The sequence below is a fragment of the Capra hircus genome, chromosome 12, assembly GCF_001704415.2.
Source record: "Capra hircus breed San Clemente chromosome 12, ASM170441v1, whole genome shotgun sequence".
NCBI lineage: Eukaryota > Metazoa > Chordata > Mammalia > Artiodactyla > Bovidae > Capra > Capra hircus.
In genome coordinates, this window is record NC_030819.1 from 13,872,497 (window position 1) to 13,896,432 (window position 23,936).

The following is a 23,936-nucleotide window of genomic DNA, read 5'->3' on the forward strand; positions in this document are numbered from 1 at the left end:
ACTGTTTCCACTGTTTCCCTATCTATTTGCTATGAAGTAATGGGACCAGATGCCATGATATTTCTGTTTTGAATTTTGTGTTTTAAGCCAGCTTTTTCACTCTCCTCTTTCACTTTCACTCTTGCCTTCATCATGAGGCTCTTTAGTTCCTCTTCTCTTTCTACCATAAGGGTGGTGTCATCTGCATATCTGAGGTTGTTGATATTTCTCCCAGCAAGCTTGATTTCAGCTTGTACTTCATCCAGTCAGGCATTTCACATGATGTACACTGCATATAAGTTAAATAAGCAGGGTGACAATATAGTCTTGACGTACTCCATTTCCTATTTGGAATCAGTCTGTTGTTCCATGTTCAGTTCTAATTGTTGCTTCCTGGCCTGCATACAGGTTTCTCAGGAGGCAGGTAAGGTGGCCTGGTATTCCCATCTCCTTAAGAATTTTCTACAGTTTTTTGTGATGAACACAAAGTCTTTAACATCACCAGTGAAGCAGCAGTAGATGTTTCTCTGGAATTCTCTTGTTTTTTTCTGTGATCCAATGGATGTTAGCAATTTGATCTCTGGTTACTCTGCCTTTTCTAAATCCAGCTTGGACATCTGGAAGTGCATGGTTCATGTACTGTTGAAGCCTAGCTTGAAGGGTTTTGAGCATTACTTTGCTAGCATGTGAAATGAGTACAATTGTGCATTAGTTTGAACATTTGTTGTCATTGCCCTTCTTTGGGATTGGAATGAAAACTGACCTTTTCCAGTCTTGTGGTGACTGCTGAGTTTCCAAATTTTCTGGCATATTGAGTGCCACGCTTTCACAGCATCATCTTTGAGGCCTGAAACAGCTCAGCTGGAATTCCATCACCTCCACTATTTTTTTTTTTTTTTTCAGAGTGCTTCTTCCTAAGACCCACTTGACTTCACACTTCAGGGTGTCTGGCTCTAGGTGAGTGATCATACCGTCACAATTATCCAGGTCATTAAGATCTTTTTTGTATAGTTATTCTGTGTTTTCTTGCCACCTTTTCTTAATATCTTTTGCTTCTGTTAGGTCCATATCATTTCTGTCTTTTATTGTGGGTATCTTTGCATGAAATGTTCCCTTGGCATCTCTAATTTTCATGAAGAGATATCTAGTCTTTCCCATTCTGTTGTTTTCCCCTATTTCTTTGCAGTGTGTGCTTAAAAAGGCTCTCTTATCTCTCCTTGCTATTCTCTGGAACTCTGCATTCAAATGGGTATATCTTTCCTTTTCTCCTTTACCTTTAGCTTCTCTTCTTTTCTCAGCTATTTGTAAGGCCTCCTCAGACAACCATTTTGCCTTTTTATATTTCTTTTTCTTGTGCATGGTTTTGATCATCTATTTATTTCCTACTATTATCACCAAGTGACGAATCTAATAGCCAGAAAGAATCTTAAAATACAGATTTTATGTGCTGAAAATTTCTTCCCATTTTTTCTGAAAGGAATTTTTTTTTTAATTTAAATTGTGGTGAAAGTCACTCAATCGTGTCTGACTCTTTGTGACCCCATGAACTGTACAGTCCATGGAATTCTCCAGGCCAGAATACTGGAGTGGGTAGCCTTTACGTTCTCCAGGGGATCTTCTCAACCCAGGGATTGAACCCAGTTCTCCCACATTGCAGGCAGATTCTTTACTAGCTGAGTCACAAGGGAAGCCCTAAATTGCAGTAAAATACACATAGAATTTTCTACTTAGCCACTTTAAGTGTACAGTTCAGTGCTATTAAACACATTCCCATTGTCATAGAGCCATCACTACTATCCAGGCATAGAATTTCTGTCATCTTGCAAAACTGAAACTCTGTACCCATTAAACAACTACTCCCCTCCCCTTTGTCTTTGCAGTTCTTGGTAACCCTCTCTCTTGTTTCTGTCTCCATGAATTGACTACACTAGGTACCTCACATTAGTAGAATAATACAGTATTTGTCATTTGTGACTGTTTTATTTCACTTAGCACAATGACCTCAAGGTTTTTCTGTGTTGTAGCACACCTCAGAATTTCCTTCCTTTATAAGGCTGAATAATATTCCATGAGCAACTACTATAGTCTGGAAATCTGACTTCAGTAGATCTGCACCTATGGATCTGTGATGGTGGCTTTATGAACACAGTGTCTCAAGGAAATCAGGGCTGATTGCCTGCATTCTCATAGTTGATGCAGAACTAATGATAGTGCCAAAACAGTGTATTTCAGGAGCCCACACAATAGGTGACAGGTTACACCAGGGAACCCACTCCTTGGTGGACAGTTCTGGCACAGGACTACTCAATGGTTCCTCTCCCAGTGGGAGAGCTCCAGGTCTGCCTACACTGAAGCTCAGAAAAAGATATGGGGACTTCTACTATAATATGTGAACCATGAACTTCCAGATGTTCAAGCTGGTTTTAGAAAAGGCAGAGGAACCAGAGACCAAATTGCCAACATACACTGGATCATCAAAATAGAAAGAGAGTTCCAGAAAAACATCTATTTCTGCTTTATTAACTATGCCAAAGCCTTTGACTGTGTGGATCACAATAAAATGTGGAAAATTCTGAAAGAGATGGGAATACCAGACCACCTAACCTGCCTCTTGAGAAACCTATATTCAGGTCAGGAAGCAACAGTTAGAACTGGACATGGAACAACAGACTGGTTCCAAATAGGAAAAGGAGTACGTCAAGGCTGTATATTGTCACCCTGTTTATTTAACTTATATTCAGAGTACATCATGAGAAATGCTGGACTGGAAGAAACACAAGCTGGAATCAAGATTGCCAGGAGAAATATCAATCACCTCAGATATGCAGATGACACCACCCTTATGGCAGAAAGTGAAGAGGAACTAAAAAGCCTCTTGATGAAAGTAAAAGAGGCGAGTGAAAAAGTTGGCTTAAAGCTCAACATTCAGAAAACTAAGATCATGGCATCTGGTCCCATCACTTCATGGGAAACAGATGGGGAAATAGTGGAAACAGTGTCAGACTTTTTTTTTGGGGGGGGCGGGGGGCGGTTCCGAAATCACTGCAGATGGTGATTACAGCCATGAAATAAAAAGACGCTTACTCCTTGGAAGGAAAGTTATGACCAACCTAGATAGCATATTCAAAAGCAGAGACATTACTTTGCCAACAAAGGTCCATCTAGTCAAGGCTATTGTTTTTCCTGTGGTAATGTATGGGTGTGAGAGTTGGACTGTGAAGAAAGCTGAGAGCCGAAGAATTGATGCTTTTGAACTGTGGTGTTGGAGAAGACTCTTGAGAGTCCCTTGGACTGCAAAGAGATCCAACCAGTCCACCCTGAAGGAGATCAGTCCTGGGTATTCATTGGAATGATTGATGCTGACGCTAAAACTCCAATACTCTGGCCACCTCATGTGAAGAGTTGACTAACTGGAAAAGATTCTGATGCTGGGAGGGATTGGGGGCAGGAGGAGAATGGGATGACAAAGGATGAGATGCCTGGATGGCATCACCAATTCGATGGGCATGAGTTTGAGTAAACTCCGGGAGTTTGTGATGGACAGGGAGGCCTGGTGTGCTATGATTCATGGGGTCGCAATGAGTTGGACATTACTGAGAGACTGAACTGAACTGACTCTAATAACTGGGAAGCAGACCATTTCCCTGAGAGGACTATGAATCCACAGAGCAAAGAGGAAGCTCCACACAACATCAAGTGCAGGCTTTGGTCACCACACCAGTCATAGCCCCTATAGAAGGGATAGGCACCAGCACACACTGAGGAAAGATGCAAGAGGCATCCATAATGATAATAAAAACAGTCTCACACTAAAAATATTAAACTCACAGAATCTACATAGGGACACTCCCATATAAAAACAGCCTTGCCAGACCACAGTAGATGACTGTTTCTCTTAAATTCCTAGAGTAAGAGAAATATAAGTAAAATGAAGAAGCAGAGAAACCACTCTTAATTAAAATATCAAGAGCAATCCCCTGAAAGAATGGTGAAAGAGACTTCTTCAGTCTAATAGAGTCAGAGTTCAAAAAGAAATAAATGAAAATTCTAAAGGAATTAAGAAAGACTATCAATAGAAATGTAGATAACTCTAAAAGTGAACCAGAAACTATAATGAGGAACCAAGAAAAATTAGAAAACTTATTTTCTGAGACAAAGTCTGAGCTAAAGGCTTGCTGAAGCTAGAGCTCCAATACTTTGGCCAAGTTATGCAAAGAGCCGACTAGTTGGAAAAGACCAGATGCTGATAAAGATTTAAGGAAAAGAGGAAGGGGCTGGCAGAGCATGAGATGGTTTGATAGCACCACCAACTCAATGGACGTGAATTTGAGTAACCTCTCAGAGACAGAGGAGGACAGAGGAGCCTGATGTGCCACAGCCCTTGGTGTTGCCAAGAGTCTGATATGTCATAGCAACTGAACAACAACATAGACAATACATAGCAAACTGCAGAAGAATGAATAAATGATGTGAAAGGTAGAACAATGGAAATCACTGAATCAGAACAGCAGATGGACAAATTAAAAGAATGAAAGCAATTAGAATTCTATGGAACAATATAAAGTGTGTTAATCTATACATGATGGTGAGCCCAACAGGAAAATAAAGAGAAAATTGGATATAAAAATGTTTTTGAAGAAATTAGGGCTTAAAACTTCCCAAATCTAAAGAAGGAACCAAATATTCAAGTACAGGAAGGACAGAAGGTCCCAAACCAGATGAATAGAAACAGATCTACACAAAGACATATTTAAAATGGCAAAAGTTAAAGAAAGTATTATAAAGGCAGTAAGAGAAAAAGAGTTAATTACAAGGTAATTTCCATAAGGCTATCAGTTGATTTCTCTATAGAAATCAAGCGGTGGCCAGATACATTCAATGTACTGGAAGGGAAAAACCTGCAACCTAGGATACTCTATCCAACAAAATGATAATTTATAATAGGAGAAGTAAAGAATTTCTCAGACAAGCAAAAACTAAAAGGATACAGCAATATTAAGCCTATCCTAGAAGATATATTGAAAGTTTTCTCTAAATAAAAAGGCAAGTAAATAAAGAAAAAAGAACATCACAATTGGAAAATAAATCACTTAAATAATCCAGTACATAGACTTAAAAAATTCTTTTGGTGAAAGCAATGATAACTACAATGAAGAGCAAAAGGGTAAACATGAAGATGTGAAACAGAACATCAAAATCAGAAAATGTGGGTGAGGAAAGTAAGAAAATGTAGGTTTTTCTTAGAATGTGTTTGAGCCTAATATGACTACTAATCTAAAATAAGTGGCGTTAGCTATAGGAAGAGGTTAATATACTTGAAAAACAAATCAAAAACATACAGCAGACTCACAAAAACCAAAAAGAAGAAAGCATAAGCACAATACAAAAGGAAACCATCAAATCAAAGAAGGGAAAATAAATGAAAGATGAAATACAAAACTAACTGGAAAACAAGCTTTAATATAGAAACAAATACATATCTATTGATAATTACTTCAAATGACAATGGACTAAATGCTCCCATAAAAAGACAAAGAGTGGCAAATTGGATTAAAAAAAAAAAGGAACCTACAGTTTGTTGCCAGTGTGAGACCTGCAACAGGGCAAAAGATACATGTAGACTGAAAGTGAAGGGATAAAAAAAAGGCATTTCATGCAAATGGAAATGACAAGGAAGTGGGAGCTCACACTACTCATGTCAGACAAAATAGACTTTAAGACAAAGGCCATAAAGAAAGATTTAAAAAAGGACATTATATAATCATAAAAGGGCCAATACAAGAAGAGGATATTACATTCATCAACATAAATGCACCTAATATAGGAACACCTAAATACATAAAAGAAATACTAAAAGAAATAGATCCCATTTGTTTATTTTTGCTTTTATTTCCAGAATTCTGGGAGGTGGATCATAGAGGATCCTGCTGTGATTTATGTCAGAGAGTGTTTTGCCTATGTTCTCCTCTAGGAGTTTTATAGTTTCTGGTCTTACATTTAGATCTTTAATCCATTTTGAGTTTATTTTTGTGTGCAGTGTTAGAAAGTGATCTAGTTTCATTCTTTTACAAGTGTGACCAGTTTTCCCAGCACCACTTGTTAAAGAGATTGTCTATACGCCATTGTATATTCTTGCCTCCTTTGTCAAAGATAAGGTGTCCATATGTGTGTGGATTTATCTCTGGGCTTTTTATTTTGTTCCATTGATCGATACTTCTGTCTTTGTGCCAGTACCGTACTGGCTTGATGGGATCTAATTAAAATTAAAAGCTTCTGCACAACAAAGGAAAATATAAGCAAGGTGAAAAGACAGCCTTCTGAATGGGAGAAAATAATAGCAAATGAAGCAACTGACAAACAACTCATCTCAAAAATATACAAGCAACTTATGCAGCTCAATTCCAGAAAAATAAACGGCCCAATCAAAAAATGGGCCAAAGAACTAAATAGACATTTCTCCAAAGAAGACATACGGATGGCTAACAAACACATGAAAAGATGCTCAACATCACTCATTATCAGAGAAATGCAAATCAAAACCACAATGAGGTACCACTTCACACCAGTCAGAATGGCTGCAATCCAAAAATCTGCAAGCAATAAATGCTGGAGAGGGTGTGGAGAAAAGGGAACCCTCCTACACTGTTGGTGGGAATGCAAACTAGTACAGCCACTTTGGAGAACAGTGTGGAGATTCCTTAAAAAAACTGCAAATAGAGCTGCCTTATGACCCAGCGATCCCACTGCTGGGCATACACACCGAGGAAACCAGAATTGAAAGAGACACATGTACCCCAATGTTCATCGCAGCACTGTTTATAATAGCCAGGACATGGAAACAACCTAGATGTCCATTAGCAGATGAATGGATAAGAAAGCTGTGGTACATATACACAATGGAGTATTACTCAGCCATTAAAAAGAATACATTTGAATCAGTTCTGATGAGATGGATGAAACTGGAGCCGATTATACAGAGTGAAGTAAGCCAGAAAGAAAAACACCAATAGAGCATGCCAACACATATATATGAAATTTAGAAAGATGGCAATGATGACCCTGTATGCAAGACAGCAAAAAAGACACAGATGTGTATAGCGGACTTTTGGACTCAGAGGGAGAGGGAGATGGTGGGAAGTTTTGGGAGAATGGCATTGAAACATGTATACTATCATGTAAGAATCGAATCGCCAGTCTATGTCCGATGCAGGATACAGCATGCTTGGGGCTGGTGCACGGGGATGACCCAGAGAGATGGTACGGGGAGGGAGGTGGGTTCATGTTTGGGAATGCATGTACACCCGTGGTGGATTCATGTCAATGTACGGCAAAACCAATACAGTACTGTAAAGTAAAATAAAGTAAAAATAAAAATTAAAAAAAAAATGCTAAAAGAAATAAAGGTAGAAGCTGACAGAAACACAATAATAGTAGGGGACTTTAACACCCCACTGACATCAATGACACATTTTCCAGACAAAAATCAATACAGCAACAGAGATCCTAAATGATACATTAAAAGAGTTAGACTTAGTTGACGTTTTCAGGACATTACATTACAGCCCCCCAAAACAAAGAATATAAATTTTCAAGTATACATAGAACATTCCCTACAATAGACCACATACTGCTGCTAAGTCACTTCAGTCGTGTCCTACTGTGTGTGACCCCATTGACAGCAGCCCACCAGGCTCCCCTGGGATTCTCCAGGCAAGAACACTGGAGTGGGTTGCCATTTCCTTCTCCAATGCATGGAAGTGGAAAGTGAAAGGAAAGTCGCTCAGTCGTGTTCGACTCTTAGCGACCCCATGGACTGCAGCCCACCTGGTTCCTCCGTCCATGGGATTTTCCAGGCAAGGGTACTGGAGTGGGGTGCCATGGCCTTCTCCAATACTAGGGCATAAAACAAGCCTCAACAAATTTAAAAGAAAATAAATTATTTCAAACATCCTTTTTGGCCACAAGGTCATAAAACTAGAAATCAAACACAGAAAGAGAAATGAGGAAAGCATGATTATATGGAGACTATATAATATGTTACTAAAACAAACAATGGGTCAATGGTGACATCAAAGAAAAAATTAATACCTTGAGACAAATAACAGTGAAAACACAACCAGACAATATCTACAGGATGAAGCAAAAGCAGTTCTAAAAGGAATTTCATAGCAAAACAGATCTCCCTTTAAAAGAAAAAAAAAAAAACTCAAGTAAATAGCTTAACCTATCACCTAGGAATTAAGAAAAAAAGAGGAACAAACAAAACCTAAAGTCAGCAGAAGGAAGGAAAAAATAAAGGTCAGAGAGGAAATATATAGAGTTTAAAAGATCAAGAAAACCTAGAGCTGGTTCTTTGAAAGGGTAAAGAAAATTGACAAACCTTTGTTCAGTCTCAACAAGAAGAAAAGAGAGGACATAAGTGAACAAAAAGAAATGAAAGAGGAGAAATAAGACCTGATATTGTAGAAATATAAAAGAGAGAGAATACTACAAAGATTTAGGTGCCAACAAATTGGAGAGTTAGAATAAATGGACAAGTTTCTAGAAACACAGAGTGGACCAAAACTGAATTAAGAAGAAACAGATAATTTGAGCACACTACACACTAGAACTAAAACAGATTCTGCAATATTTTTTAAAAATCTCTGCATACAGTGTTATCATTACCATCTTTCTAAATTGTACTGGAATGAAAATAAATAAATAAATAAATAAATAAATAAATCCCTGCAAACGAAGTTCATGAAAAGATGGCTTCACTGGGGAATTCTACCAAACATACCAAGAAGAACCTATACCAATCCTTCTCAAGCTCTTCCAAAAGACAGAAAATGAGGGGACACTTCCAAAGTCACTCTATGAGACCACAACTACACTGATACAAAAACCAGACAAAGACACTACCAAAAAGGAAAATGACAGTCTAATAACTTAGATGAATACAGATGCAAAATTTCTCAACAAAATATTAGGAAACCAAATCCAACAACAGATAAAAGAATATTAGGCATCACGACCAAGTTGGGTTCTTCCCAGGGTCACAAAGATTGTTCATACACAGGCCAATCAATGTGACACACCACATCAACAGAAGGAAAAGACAAAAACCACATGGCCATTCCAATAGATGTATAAAAAGTATCTGATATCCATCCATAATGAAGAAAAGGCCTACCAAAGTGGGCATAATGGGAAAATATCTTAACATTAATAAAAGCTATTTATGACAAACCCACAGCCAATATACAACTCAACAGTGAGAAGCTGAAACCCTCACACTAAAATATGGAACAAGACAAAGATGCCCAGTCTCACCATTTTTATTCAACATAGTATTAGAAGTCCTAGTCACAGCAATGAGTCAAGAAAAATTTAAAATGTATTCAAATGAAAAAGAAGTGGGAAAACTGTCATTATATATAGATTATATGTTACATAGAATATCCTAAAGACTCCCCACAAAAACTCTTAGAACTAATAAATGAATTCAGCAAGATAGCAGGATATAAGATTAACATACAGAAATCAGTTCTATTTCATTACATTAACAATGAAGTATCAGAAAGGGATTATAATAAAACAATCTTAAAAAAAAACTATCTTTTTTAAAATGCCATCTACAAGCTAAAATACTTAGAAATTAATCTCATCAATGAATGAAAGACTTCTTTGCTAAGAATAAACAACATTGATAAAGAAAATTAAAGATGATTCAAAGAAATGGAAAAATATCCCATGCTCCTGGATTAGAATAATTAATATTATTAAAATGGCCTTGCTACCCAAAGCAGTCTACAGTTTTAAAATGATTCCTATCAAATATTTCACAGACTAGAACAAATCACCCTAAAATTTAAATGAAACCATAAGAGACCAATAATTGCCAAAACAATCCTGAGGAAAAATAACGAAGCAGGAGTCATAGCCCTCCCAGACTTCAGACCAAACTACAAAGTTACAATAATCAAAACAGTATGGTATTGGTGCAAAAATAGACATATAGATCAATGGAAAATAATAGAGACCCTAGAAGTAAACTGATATACTTACACTCAGACAATCTTCAATAAAAAAAATGCAGGATTATGCAATAGAGAAAAGACTGCCTCTTCAGATTCCTACTATGGGAATCTGGACTGCTACATATGAATCAATGAAGTTAGAACACACTCTTACCATACCCAAAAATAGCTTAAAGATTTAAATGTAAGACAGGATACCACAAACCTCCAGAGGACAACATAGACAAACATTCTTTGACATGAATCACACCAATGCTTTATGTCAGTCTCCCAAGGCAATAGAAATAGGAAAAATAAACAAATGGGGCCTAATCAAATGTACAAACTATTGCACAGCAAAGGACACCATAAACAAAATGAAAAGACAACCTATGGATGGGAGAAAGTATTTGCAAATTTTGTGACCAATAAGTGCTTCATTTCCAAAATACACAGTTAATATATATAACCCAACAACAAAAAAACAAACAAACAACCCCAACTGAAAAATGAGCAAAATATCTAAGTAGCAGAAGGCAGTATTGGAGATTCCTAAAAAAAAAACAAGGAATAAAACCACCATATGACCCAGCAATCTCACTCCTAGTCACATACCCTGAGGAAACCAAAATTGAAAAAGACACGTGTATTCCATTGTACACTGCAGAACTATTTACAATAGCTAGAACATGGAAGCAATCTAAATGTCCATCAACTGATGAATGGATAAAGTTGTGGTACATTTCTGTGAAGAAGACATACATTGTCTAACAGGCACAACAAAAGATGCTTAAAACTGCTAATCACTAGAGAAATGCAAACAACATGGAGGTACTACTTCACACTGGTCAGGATGGCCATCATTTAAAAGTCTACAAATAACAAATGCTAGAGAGGATATGGAAAAAAGGGCCCTCTATTACAATTTTGGTGGAAATGTAAATTGATACAGCCACTATGGAAGATGGTATGGAGATTCCTTAAAAAACTACAAATAGTTTAGTCAGGTCCCACTTGTTTACTTTTGTTTTTATTTCCATTACTCTATGAGGTGGGTCATAGAGGATTGGATCTTGCTTTGATTTCTCCAAAGAAGACATACAAATGGCTAACAAACACATGAAAAGATGCTCAACATCGCTCATTATTAGAGAAATGCAAATTAAAACTACAAAGAGATATCACCTCACGCTGGTCAGAATTGCCATCATCAAAGAGTCTACATACAATAAATGCTGGAGAAGGTGTGGAGAAAGGGGACCACTCTTGCACTGTTGGTGGGAATGTAAATTGATACAGCCACTATGGAAGACAGTATGGAGATTCTTTTAAAAACTAGGAATAAAACCACCATATGACCCAGAAATCTCACTCCTAGACATATACCCTAAGGAAACTAAAATTGAAAAAGACACATGTATCCCATTATTCATTGCAGCACTATTTACAATAGCTAGAACATGAAGCAACCTAGATTTCCATCAAGCAATGAATGGATAAAAGAGTTGTGGTATATATACACAATGGAATATTACTCAGGAATAAAAAGGAATGCTTTTGAGTCAGTTCAGATGTGGTGGATGAACCTATAACCTATTACACAGAGTGCAGTAAGTCAGAAAGAGAAAGATAAACATTGTATTCTAATGTATATACACAGAATCTAGAAAAATGGTACTGAACAATCTACGTATGGGGCAGCAGTGGAGAAATGGATATGGAGAATAGACTAATGGACATGGGGAGAGGGGAGGAGAGGGTGAGATGCATGGAAAAAATAACATGGAAACTTACATTACTATGTGTAAAATAGACGGCCAATAGGAATTTGGCATATGGCTAAGGAAACACAAACAGGGTCTCAGTATCAACCTAGAGAAGTGGGATGGGGAGGGAGATGAGAGGAAGGGAAAAAAAAAAAAAACTACAAATAGAGTTGCCATATGGTCCAGCAATCCCACTCCTGGGCATATATCCAGAAAAAACTGTATTTCAAAATATACATGCATCTCTATGTTTAAAGCAGCACTATTCACAATAGCCAAGACATGAAAGCAACCTATTAATAAATGTGTATTAATAGATGAATGGATAAATAAAATGTGTTTTATATATATATATATATATATATATATATATAATGAAATACTACTCAGCCATAAAAACAATGCAATAATGCCATTTTCAACAACATTACTGGACCTAGAGACTATCATAATAGATGAAATAAGTCAGAAAGAACTTAAAAGCTTCTGCACAACAACAGAAACGATAGGCAAGGTGAAAAGACAGCCTTCAGAATGGGAGAAAATAATAGCAAATGAAGCAACTGACAAACAACTCATCTCAAAAATATACAAGCAACTCATGCAGCTTAATTCCAGAAAAATAAACGACCTAATCAAAAAATGGGCCAAATAACTAAATAGACATTTCTCCAAAGAAGACATACAGATGGCTAACAAACACATGAACAGATGCTCACATCACTCATTATCAGAGAAATGCAAATCAAAACCACAATGAGGTACCATTTCACGCGAGTCAGAATGGCTGAGATCCAAAAGTATACAAGCAATAAATGCTGGAGAGGGTGTGGAGAAAAGGGAATCCTCCTACACTGTTGGTGGGAATGCAAACTAGTACAGCCACTATGGAGAACAGTGTGGAGATTCCTTAAAAAACTGCAAATAGAGCGCCTTATGACCCAGCGATCCCACTGCTGGGCATATACACCGAGGGAACCAGAATTGAAAGAGACACGTGTACCCCAATGTTCATCACAGCACTGTTTATAATAGCCAGGACATGGAAACAACCTAGATGTCCATTAGCAGATGAATGGATAAGAAAGCTGTGGTACATATACACAATGGAGTATTACTCAGCCATTAAAAAGAATACATTTGAATCAGTTCTAATGAGGTGGATGAAACTGGAGCCAATTATACAGAGTGAAGTAAGCCAGAAAGAAAAACACCAATACAGTATACTAATGCATATATATGGTATTTAGAAAGATGTTAACGATAACCCTGTATGTGAGACAGCAAAAGAGACACAGACATATAGAACAGCATTTTGGACTCTGTGGGAGAGGGAAAGGGTGGGATGATTTGGGAGAATGGCACTGAAACATGTATAATATCATATATGAAACGAATCACCAGTCCAGGTACAAAGCATGATACTGGATGCTTGGCGCTGGTGCACTGAGACAACCGAGAGGGATGGTATGGGGAGGGAGGAGGGAGGGGAGTTCAGGATGGGAAACACGTGTATACCTGTGGCAGATTCATGTTGATGTATGGCAAAACCAATACAATATTGTAAAGTAATTAACCTCCAATTAAATAAGTTTATATTAGAGAAAAAGTAAGACAAACATCATATGATATCATTTATACGTGGAATTTAAAATATGAAACAAGTGAACTTATCTACAAAAAGAAACAGACTCAGACAGAGAACAGACTTGGGGTTGCCACAGGAATGGAGCAGGGGGGGAGGGATGGACTGAGAGTGTGGGATTCACAGATTGAAACTATTATGTATACAGTGCATAGACAACAAACTCCTACTGTTAAACAGGTAAGAATATTTAATATTCTGTAATAAATAATCATATCCAGAAAAACATCTACTTCTGCTTTATTGACTACACCAAAGCCTTTTGACTGCATGGATCACAACAAACTGTGGAAAATTCCTAAAGCGATGGGAATACCAGACCACCTTACATGCCTTCTGAGAAATTCATATGCAGGTCCAGATGCAACAGTTAGAACTGGACATGGGAAAAAAGACTGGTTCTAAATCAAGAAAGGCACACATCAAGGCTATATTTTGTCACCCTGCTTATTTAACTTACATGCAGAGTGCATCATGAGAAATGCTGGGCTGGATGAAGCACAAGCTGGAATCAAGATTACCAGGAGAAACATCAAAAAATAACTTCAGCTATGCAGATGACACCTCCCTTATGGCAGAAAGTGAAGAAGAACTAAAAAGCCTCTTGATGAAAGTAAAAGAGGAGAGTGAAAATGTTGGCTTAAAGCTCAACATTCAGAAAACGAAGATCATGGCCTCTAGATCCATCAATTCATGGCAAATAGATGGGGAAACGGTGACAGACTTTATTTTCTTGGGTTCCAAAAACACTGCAGATGTTGATTGCAGCCATGAAATTAAAAGACTCTTACTCTGTGGAAGAAAAGCTATGAGTAATGACACCACCCTTATGGCAGAAAGTGAAGAGGAACTAAAAAGCCTCTTGATGAAAGTGAAAGAGGAAAGCGAAAAAGTTGGCTTAAAGCTCAACATTCAGAAAATGAAGATCGTGGCATCCGGTCCCATCACTTCATGGGAAATAGATGAGGAAATAATGGAAACAGTGTCAGACTTTATTTTTTGGGGCTCCAAAATCACTGCAGATGGTGACTGCAGCCATGAAATTAAAAGACGCTTACTCCTTGGAAGAAAAGTTATGACCACCCTAGATAGTATATTGAAAAGCAGAGACATTACTTTGCCGACTAAGGTCCGTCTATGGTTTTTCCAGTGGTCATGCATGGATGTGAGAGTTGGACTGTGAAGAAGGCTGAACGCCGAAGAATTGATGCTTTTGAACTGTGGTGTTGGAGAAGACTCTTGAGAGTCCCTTGGACTGCAAGGAGATCCAACCAGTCCATTCTGAAGAAGATCAGCCCTGGGATTTCTTTGGAAGGAATGATGCTAAAGCTGAAACTCCAGTACTTTGGCCACCTCATGCGAAGAGTTGACTCACTGGAAAACACTCTGATGCTGGGAGGGATTGGGGGGCAGGAGGAGAAGGGGACGACAGAGGATGAGATGGCTGGATGGCATCATGAACTCAATGAACGTGAGTCTGAGTGAACTCTGGGAGATGGTGATGGACAGGGAGGCCTGGCGTGCTGTGATTCATGGGGTCGCAAAGAGTTGGATACAACTGAGCAACTGAACGGAACTGAACCGAACCTAGACAGCATATTAAAAAGCAGAAGCATTACTTTGGCAACAAAAGTCTGTCTAGTCAAAGCTATGGTTTTTTTTTCAGTAGTCATGTATGAATGTGAGAGTTGGACTATAAAGAAAGTTGAGCACCAAAGAATTGCTGCTTTTGAAGTATGGGGTTGGATAGGACTCTTGAGAGTCCCTTGGACTGCAAGGAGATCAAAACAGTCAATCCTAAAGGAGATCAAACCTGAATGTTCATTGGAAGGACTGATGCTGAAGCTAAATCTCCAATACTTTGGCCACCTGATGTGAAGAACTGACTTATGGGAAAGGACCTTGATGCTGGGAAAGACTGAAGGCAGGAAAAGAAGGGTATGTCAGAGGATGAGATGGTTGGATGGCATCATCGACTCCACAGATACAAGTCTGAGCAAACCCTGGCAGTTGGTGATGGACAGGGAAGTCTGCGTGCTGCAGTCCATGGGGTCACACAACATCAGACATGAGTGAGCAACTGAACTGAAAACTGAAATAAATCATAATGGAAAGCAATATGAAAAAGTATATATATATATATATATATAGAATCACTTTGCTGTACAGCAGAAACTAACACCACATTGTACATTAAATATATTTCAATATAAAATATTAAAAAAAATCTGGTATGTGATGAGAATATCTGTTGTAAATACATGCCGCTAAAAATATGATCTACTGGGGGCAAAGGGATCAACATTTTTATCCAATCTGAAAACAAATAAAAATCAAATTCAAATCATTTAAACTTGGTGCCTTATAAAAAGAACTTATGAGAATGCTCTGATGTACATACCTGTAGTATGATTGACATTTTCTTCCTTAAATTGTGAAGTCCAGCTGGTTGTATCCAACAACTATCAACCGAAAGTGAGCCTTCGAATTCTGACAATCGAAAAACTGCAGAAAAAATAGAACTTTTCCCAGCTCCTGTTCTTCCCACAATGCCAACCTGTAATGAGATCCAGAAGGGATTGAAAATTAACAATACGCAACAAACCTAGGAGAAACCTTGTCAGTTGAGGAAGAATTTTTAAAGTTCTATGTAGAATGTAGTCTAAACATTTCTCAGTCAATTCAACTGTTGAAATTTTGGGCCAGATAATTCATTATTGGGGGATAATTAATTATAGTTGGTTTTGTCTGGATAGATGCCCAAAATCTTGTATATTGTAGGATTTTCAGTAGTATCTTAGACTCTAACCACTAGAAACCAGAAACATTCCCCCATTGTGGTAACCAAAAATGCCAGACATTGACAAATGTCCCCTAGTTGAGACCCTGTGGCTCAAGGAAGAGTTAATAATAACAGAATCAATCTATAGGCAGTGAAAAGCCAGCAGTCTCCTAAATGATCCATAAAAATTAAGTTTACATTATCTTTATTCCTAACATCTAGGTATTTCTATGTTGAGAATTATGTAGATAACTGTACAGCAGTGTCAACAAGTCAGAAGTGTTATACACAAATAACTATTCATTTTCTGAGAGTTCTATTATTTGAGAGGAATTTTTTTTTTGTAGAAAAAATAAGTCACTTCCTAACATTAAATACCTTAATAACATTCTGTCCTTGAAGAAAACATCTTACAATTGTAAAACACAGGTCTCGCTGTCTTAATGGGCAGCAGCCAATAGGCAAAATTCACATAATGAGATTAACAATACAATTAATATTTGCTAGTTATATGAAAGCTTTCAATTCAGCACTTAAAAGGGATTTTATAAATCAGTTGATACCTACAATCACAACTTAGAAAGACACATGTGAAGTATCAGTCTATTTATCAAAACCAAAGCAAAGAGAAATTAAGTAAACAGTATATTCAAAGATCAACATAAAGCATAGACAGAGGAGCCTGGCAGGCTAAAGTCCTTGAGGTTGCAAAAAGTCGGACACACTAAGCATGTATAAGAGATAAATAAAGCAGGTAAAATGCTGGTGAGGAACGAAACTGCTGCAAAAGGCAGCTTTTAGCTGACCTCATTCAAACATGTATGTTTTTGTTTTCTGCTTTATTTTAGCTGACTTCATTCAAACATGTATGTTTTTTGTTGTTTTTTTGTTTTGTCTTTTTAACTAATAAGTTTGCCCAACTTATGATTCCTGGTGGAAGCTTCCCATGAGATAATTTCATTTCTGTTTGAGAATCTAGAATCAGTGAGGGATGTAAGACATGTTTTCAGTCATTTGTAAATTAATTCAGTAAATTTTAAAAACTCAAGCCTTTAAGCAGAGAAGTTAGACTTTTCTGAGGACAGATTACATGTTGGGAATATCACATATAATCTGTAAAATCAATAATGACATTATAAAAAGAATTTCTTTTTATAGAGATTAAATATAAAAGTCAAACATGACTGAGGGACTAACAAACACACACATAAGAAAAGGTGCTTCAGTTGATTTGTCCTGGTAGCCATTTTGTACCTTATGGTAAACTGTAATTTATATAACTTAAATGGGTCATTCTCTACATACAGGTAGGTTTTAATGTGTATATATGTGACTTATATGTTCCATGTATAGGCAGATTTCAAAGATATTGTAGACTTGGTTCCAGACCTCCTCAATAAAGTGAAAATAATAAAATAAGGTGAGTGATACAAATATTTTTGTTACTCTGTACATATTAATGTTATGTTTATACTATAATGCAGTTTACTAACTATCCAAAAGCATTATGTCTAAAAAACAATGTATTGATGCATACCTTAATTTTCAAATACTTTATTGCTAAAAAGTGCTGCACTCAATATGTTAGTAAATTTGGAAAACTCATCAGTGGTCACAGGATTGGAAAAGGTCAGTTTTCATTCCAATTCCAAAGAAAGGCAATGCCAAAGAATGCTCAAACTAGAGCACAATTGCACTCATCTCACACGCTAGTAAAGTAACACAAAATTCTCTAAGCCAGACTTCAACAGTCCGTGAACCATGAACTTCCAGATGTTCAAGCTAGGTTTCAAAAAGTCAGAGGAACCAGAGATCAAGTTGCCAACATCTGCTGGATCATTGAAAAAGCAAGAGAGTTCAAAAAAAAAAAAAAAACAAAAAATCCACTTCTGCTTTATTATGTCAAAGCCTTTGACTGTGTGGATCACAACAAACTGTGGAAAATTCTGAAGGAGATAGGAATACCAGACCACCTGACCTCCCTCCTGGGAAATCTGTATGTGGGTCAGGAAGCAACAGTTAGAACTGGACACGAAACAACAGGCTGGTTCCAGATCAGGAAAGGAGCACATCAAGGCTATATATTGTGATGCTGCTTATTTAACTTATATGCAGAGTACATCATGAGAAACGCTGGGCTGGATGAAGCACAAGCTGGAATCAAGATTGCTGGGAGAAATATCAATAACCTCAGATATGCGGATGACACCACCCTTATGGCAGAAAGCGAAGAAGAACTGATCCTCTTGATGAAAGTGAAAGAGGAGAGTGAAAACGCTTGCTTAAAACTCAAAATAGAGAAAACTAAGATCATGGCATCTGGTTTCATTACTTCATGGCAAATAGATGGGGAAACAGTGGAAACAGTGGATGACTTTATTTGGGGGGGGGGCTCCAAAGTCACTGCAGATGTTGACTGCAGCCATGAAATTAAAAGATGCTTGCTCCTTGGAAGAAAAGTTATGACCAACCTAGACAGCATATTAAAAAGCAGAGGCATTACTTTGCAAACAAAGGTCCATCGGGTCAAAGCTATGGTTTTTCCAGTAGTCATGTATGGATGTGAGAGTTGAACTATGAGAAAGCTGAGCACTGAAGAATTTATGCTTTTGAACTGTGGTGTTGGAGAAGACTCTTGAGAGTTCCTTGGGCTGCAAGGACATCCAACTAATCCATCCTAAAGGAAATCAGCACTGAATATTCATTGGAAGGAGTGATGTTGAAGCTGAAACTCCAATACTTTGGCCACCTGATGTGAAGAACTGACTCATTTGAAAAGACCCTGATGCTGGGGAAGGTTGAAGGCGGGAGGAGAAGTGGATGACAGAGGATGAGATGGTTGGATGGCACTATGAACTCAATGGACATGAGTTTGAGCAAACTCTCAGAGTTGGTAATGAACATGGAGGCCTGGCCTGCTGCCATCCATTGGGTCACAAAGAGTCAGACATGACTGGGCGACTGAACTGAACTGATATATTCTTAAACCTAAATTTTTACAAACTCAGATCTTTCCTCAAGATAAATTTTCAGATTCAGAATTGCTGAGACTCAGGTATGAATCAGATTTTCATGCTCATCCCACCTCCTGGAATTTCTTTCACAAATATTTCCACCTGCTGAAATCCTAGCCACGAGTCACTAAGTGTGTCTTACATTGCTATTCTCTGGGCATATATCCAGAGAAAAACATGGTCCAAAAGGATACACATACTCCAATGTTCATTGCAGCATTATTTACAATAGCCAAGACATGGAAGCAACCTAAAAGTCCACTGACATAGGAGTAGGTAAAAGGATGTGATATGTATTAATATTTAAAATAGAAATTATTCATCCATTAAAAAGTGAAATAATGCCATTTGCAGCAAGATGACTGAACCTAGAGATTGTCATACTGAGTGAAGTCAGACAGAGAAGCAGAAACATCATATGACATCCTTTATGTTCTGTGCTGTGCTTAGTTGCTTCAGTTGTGTCTGACTCTTTGCTACTCCATGGACTGTAGCCTGCCAGGATCCTCTGTCCATGAGATTCTCCAGGCAAGAATACTGGAGTGGGTTGCAATTTCCTGTTTCAAGGATCAAACCTGTATTTCCTGCATCTCTTGCACTATAGGCAGATTCTTTACTACTGTGCGACCAGAGAAGCCCATGACATCCCTTATATGGGGAATCTAAAAAGTTGTGATACAAATCAACTTATTTACAAAACAGAAATAGACTCACAGACTTAGAGAAGAAACTTACAGTTGCCGGGAGAAAGGCTATGAAGAAGGGATAGTTAGGGAGTTTGGGATCTACATGTACACACTGCTATATTTAAAATGGATAACCAACAAGGTCCTACTGTATAGCAAAGGAAACTCTGCTCAATGTTATGTGGCAGCTTGGATGGGAGGGAAGTCTGGGGGAGAATGGATACATGTATATGTATATGTATGGCTGAGTCCCTTTGTTCTTCACCTGAAACTATCACAACATTGTAAATTGGCTATACTCTAATACAAAATTAAAGTTTAAAGAAAAATTATTTCCTTAATCATAATCAGTGTAAAGGAATCTGAAAAGTAAATAAATACTAGCCATCACCCCAGCACTCTGATAAAACCATTTGTAAGATGGTAATGTGTTTTCTTTCTAGATTTGACTGTGTGCTCTTTCTCCTTTCTTATTTCTTTGTTGTTTAGTTAACTAAGTCATATCTGATTCTCTATGACCCCAATGACAGTAGTCCACCAGGTTCCTCTGTCCATGGGATTTCTCAAACAAGACTACTGAAGTGGGTTGCCATTTCCTCCTTCAGTGGATATTCCTGAATCGGGGATTGAATTCACATCTCCACTTGGCAGGCTGATTCTTTACCATTGAGCCACCAGGAAACACTTATTTCTATAAATGTGTTCTTAAAGATAAAACTTCATATATTTAAACAAAATGGAATTAATATGAATATACTGTTGTTGTCTGTTTTTATTCAGCACTTCAAAAATATATTTATTTTAATGGCTATTAATATTATAGTATATGTGATCATTTACTTAACAAATCACCTATTGCTGGATATTTTAGGTGGTCTCCAATATTTTACAGTTACAAATAACTGGTTGTATATCCCTGAAGCTAAATTTTTCTAAACAACCTTAATTATTTCCTGAAGATAAACTCTCAGAAGTGGAATTGCTGAGAACCAGGTGTGAACATATCTTGAGAAGGCTGCTAAGTACTGCCAGACTACCTCTCAGAAATATGATACCATTTTCTACTCCTACTAGTTTTCTTGCACATTCACAAACCTGTGTGTTATAACTTTGTTTTAATCAACATCAGTTTTATCCCTAAAGGTAAATCAGTTTCCATGATGTCTTGCTGGAGGTAAAACAGCTACTGACTCTCTGCCTCCCACATCTGCCCACTCTGCTCCATGTGCACTCAATTCTCAGACTAAACTCATAAACGACAGCTTTATGCCTGACATGTGCCCCAGGAAGTCACCTGTACAAAACTGCACTCACTAATTTCTCCATCCTTCACCTCCGCAAGTCAGCTCCTTGGGCTTTCTGGGTAGTTGTGAGGGTTGAGTATGAATATGTGTGTTATACACCTGGTAGTTCTTTTCCCCAAATGCTCTGCAGATGCCTAATTCTTCATTCACTGAATCAGGGCATCAGGCCTTTGCTAATGTTGGTCCCACCTCCTGGAATGACTTTCGCAAATGTTTCCACCTACTAAAATCCTAGCAAGTCACTAAGTGTATTTCGCACGCCTAATTTCTCAGAAATACTCTGCTTGTTCCCTTATGTGGACTTCTCTCAACCCTAATGGATGTTACATCATATTTTCTAAACTCCTATAAAATTATAACTACTTTCTATATTACAAAGCTGAAACAGGCATTTTCTGATTTCTTCAAGTGAACTGTATGTGCTAAAAGTAGGATCTGTATTTAATTTTCCCTTGTATTATTTGTATTACCTGTGGTATCCTGAGACAGAGGCTTTCATAGGGAGCTGAGGTTTTTAATTCAGACTGGAGCAATTTATGGATAATCTCAGTTCAGTTCAGTTCAGTTGGTCAGTCGTGTCTGACTCTTGTGACCTCATGAATCGCAGCATGCCAGGCCTCCCTGTCCATCACCAATTCCTGGAGCTTACCCAAACTCATATCCATTGAGTCGGTGATGCCATCCAGCCATCTCATTCTCTGTCATCCCCTTCTCCTCCTATCCCTAATCCCTCCCAGAATCAGGGTCTTTTCCAATGAGTCAACTCTTCACACGAGGTGGCCAAAGTATTGGAGTTTCAGCTTTAGCATCAATCCTTCCAATGAACACCCAGGACTCATGTCCTTTAGGATGGACTGGTTGGATCTCCTTGCAGTCCAAAGGACTCTCAAGAGTCTTCTCCAACACCACAGTTCAAAAGCATCAATTCTTCGTTGCTCAGCTTTCTTCACCGTCCAACTCTCACATCCATATGACCACTGGAAAAACCATAGCCTTGACTAGATGGACTTTGTTGGCAAAGTAATATCTCTGCTTTCAATATGCTATCTAGTTTGGTCATAACTTTCCTTCCAAGGAGTAAGTGTATTTTAATTTCATGGCTGCAATCACAATCTGCAGTGATTTTGGGGCCCCCAAAAATAAAGTCTGACACTGTTTCCACTGTTTCCCCATCTATTTCCCATGGAGTGATGGGACCAGATTCCATGATCTTGGTTTTCTGAATGTTGAGCTTTAAGTCAACTTTTTCACTCTCCTCTTTCAGTTTCATCAAGAGGCTGTTAAGTTCCTCTTCACTTTCTGCCATAAGGGTGGTGTCATCTGCATATGTGAGGTTATTGATATGGATAATCTATTACTATATTATTTATGTATAAGATAAGCTAGACAGAGAAATAGATATGGTGGATGTATCCAATAGCCATAAATATGATTGCAATTTGCCAACCCCTAATTTTCCCTGGACAGATGACAATTTATGCAGCATAAGTAGTTAAGGTCATTTTGTGCTGTGTGCTAAGTTGCTTCAGTCGTGTCTGACTCTGAGACCCTATGGACTGAGGCACTTTAGGCTCCTCTGTCCATGGGATCTCCAGGAAAGAATACTGGAGTGGGTTGCCATACCCTTCTTCAGGGGATCTGGCCCATCCAGGGATCAAACCCTGGTCTCTTAAGTCTCCTATATTGGCAAGAAGATTCTTTAGCACTAGCCCTACCTGGGAAGCCCCTAGGGTCATTTTAGATCTTATGAAAATGACAACCATCTATCTTGCCCAAGTATTTACAGTGTGTTCGTCTTCATGCTGGGTGTTTAATATGCCTTATTTTCTTTAAGTTGCAGAGCAAAATTAGATGTTAAGTCCCATCATTTCCATTTTGCAAATGAGAAGATCGAGGCTTATAAGATTACTGAGTCTGTCTGAAATAGCAGAGCCCTTAAGTCACAGCATGGGACTCAAAGCCATATGTGCCAGCCTCTTTTTCATTTTGCTGGTGGTCTCCTTATCTCCTTGATGGACTGATACCTTATTATGCCCCTCTGTGTAGCTGAAACAGAGAAATTGGGGAGAGGTGTGTTGTTGTTCAGTCACTAAGTCATGTCCAACTCTGCTACCCCATGGACTGCAGCAGACCAGATTTCCCTATCCTTCACTCTCTCCCAGAGTTTGCTCAAACTCATGTTCATTGACTCTACGATGCCATCTAATCATCTAATCCTCTGTCAACCCATTCTCCTCTTGCCCTCAATCTTTCCCAGAATCAGGGTCTTTTCCAAGGGGTTGGCTTTTTGCATCAGATGGCCAAAATGTTGGAGCTTCAGTATCCGTTTTTCCAATGAATATTCAGGGTTGATTTCCTTTAGGATTGACTGGTTTGCTCTCCTTGCTGTCCAAGAAACTCTCAAGAGTCTTCTCCAGCACCACAGTTTGAAAGTATCAATTCTTTAGTGCTCAGCCTTTTTATATAGTTGCAGTTAAAGGAACAGGCCTACCATAGAAATTCTGTTGCCAGAGAGTTAAAGCATGATGTGGATATGGATGCAGAAAATGTGGTAAGTGGGACAAGATGGCAAACATCACAGAGAAGAAAAGAGTACTTGAGGTCAGGTAGGCTGGCTGTCAGCAGGAAGAACCAGCACCCACAGCTGGGCTGGGAGAGAAACCTGCAGCTAAGTGGAACAATGGTTCCTGGGAAATGAGCCAAACAGACCTAATGTTCTGCTTGGAACAGCAAGACTCATTCTTCATACCATCAGGTGG

At 38.2% G+C, this 23,936-nt stretch overlaps 1 protein-coding gene across 1 annotated transcript in view; it reads right to left on the minus strand.

Annotated features, from left to right (window-relative positions):
- LOC108637251 (multidrug resistance-associated protein 4-like) overlaps nucleotides 1–23,936 on the minus strand; it is a gene marked incomplete at its 5' end in the record, with an annotated part of 78,344 nt that overhangs the window by 36,168 nt on the left and 18,240 nt on the right. Inside the window, 1 exon segment of the mRNA XM_018056293.1 lies at nucleotides 15,793–15,948. Within this exon segment, the coding sequence (XP_017911782.1) occupies nucleotides 15,793–15,948 (156 nt within the window).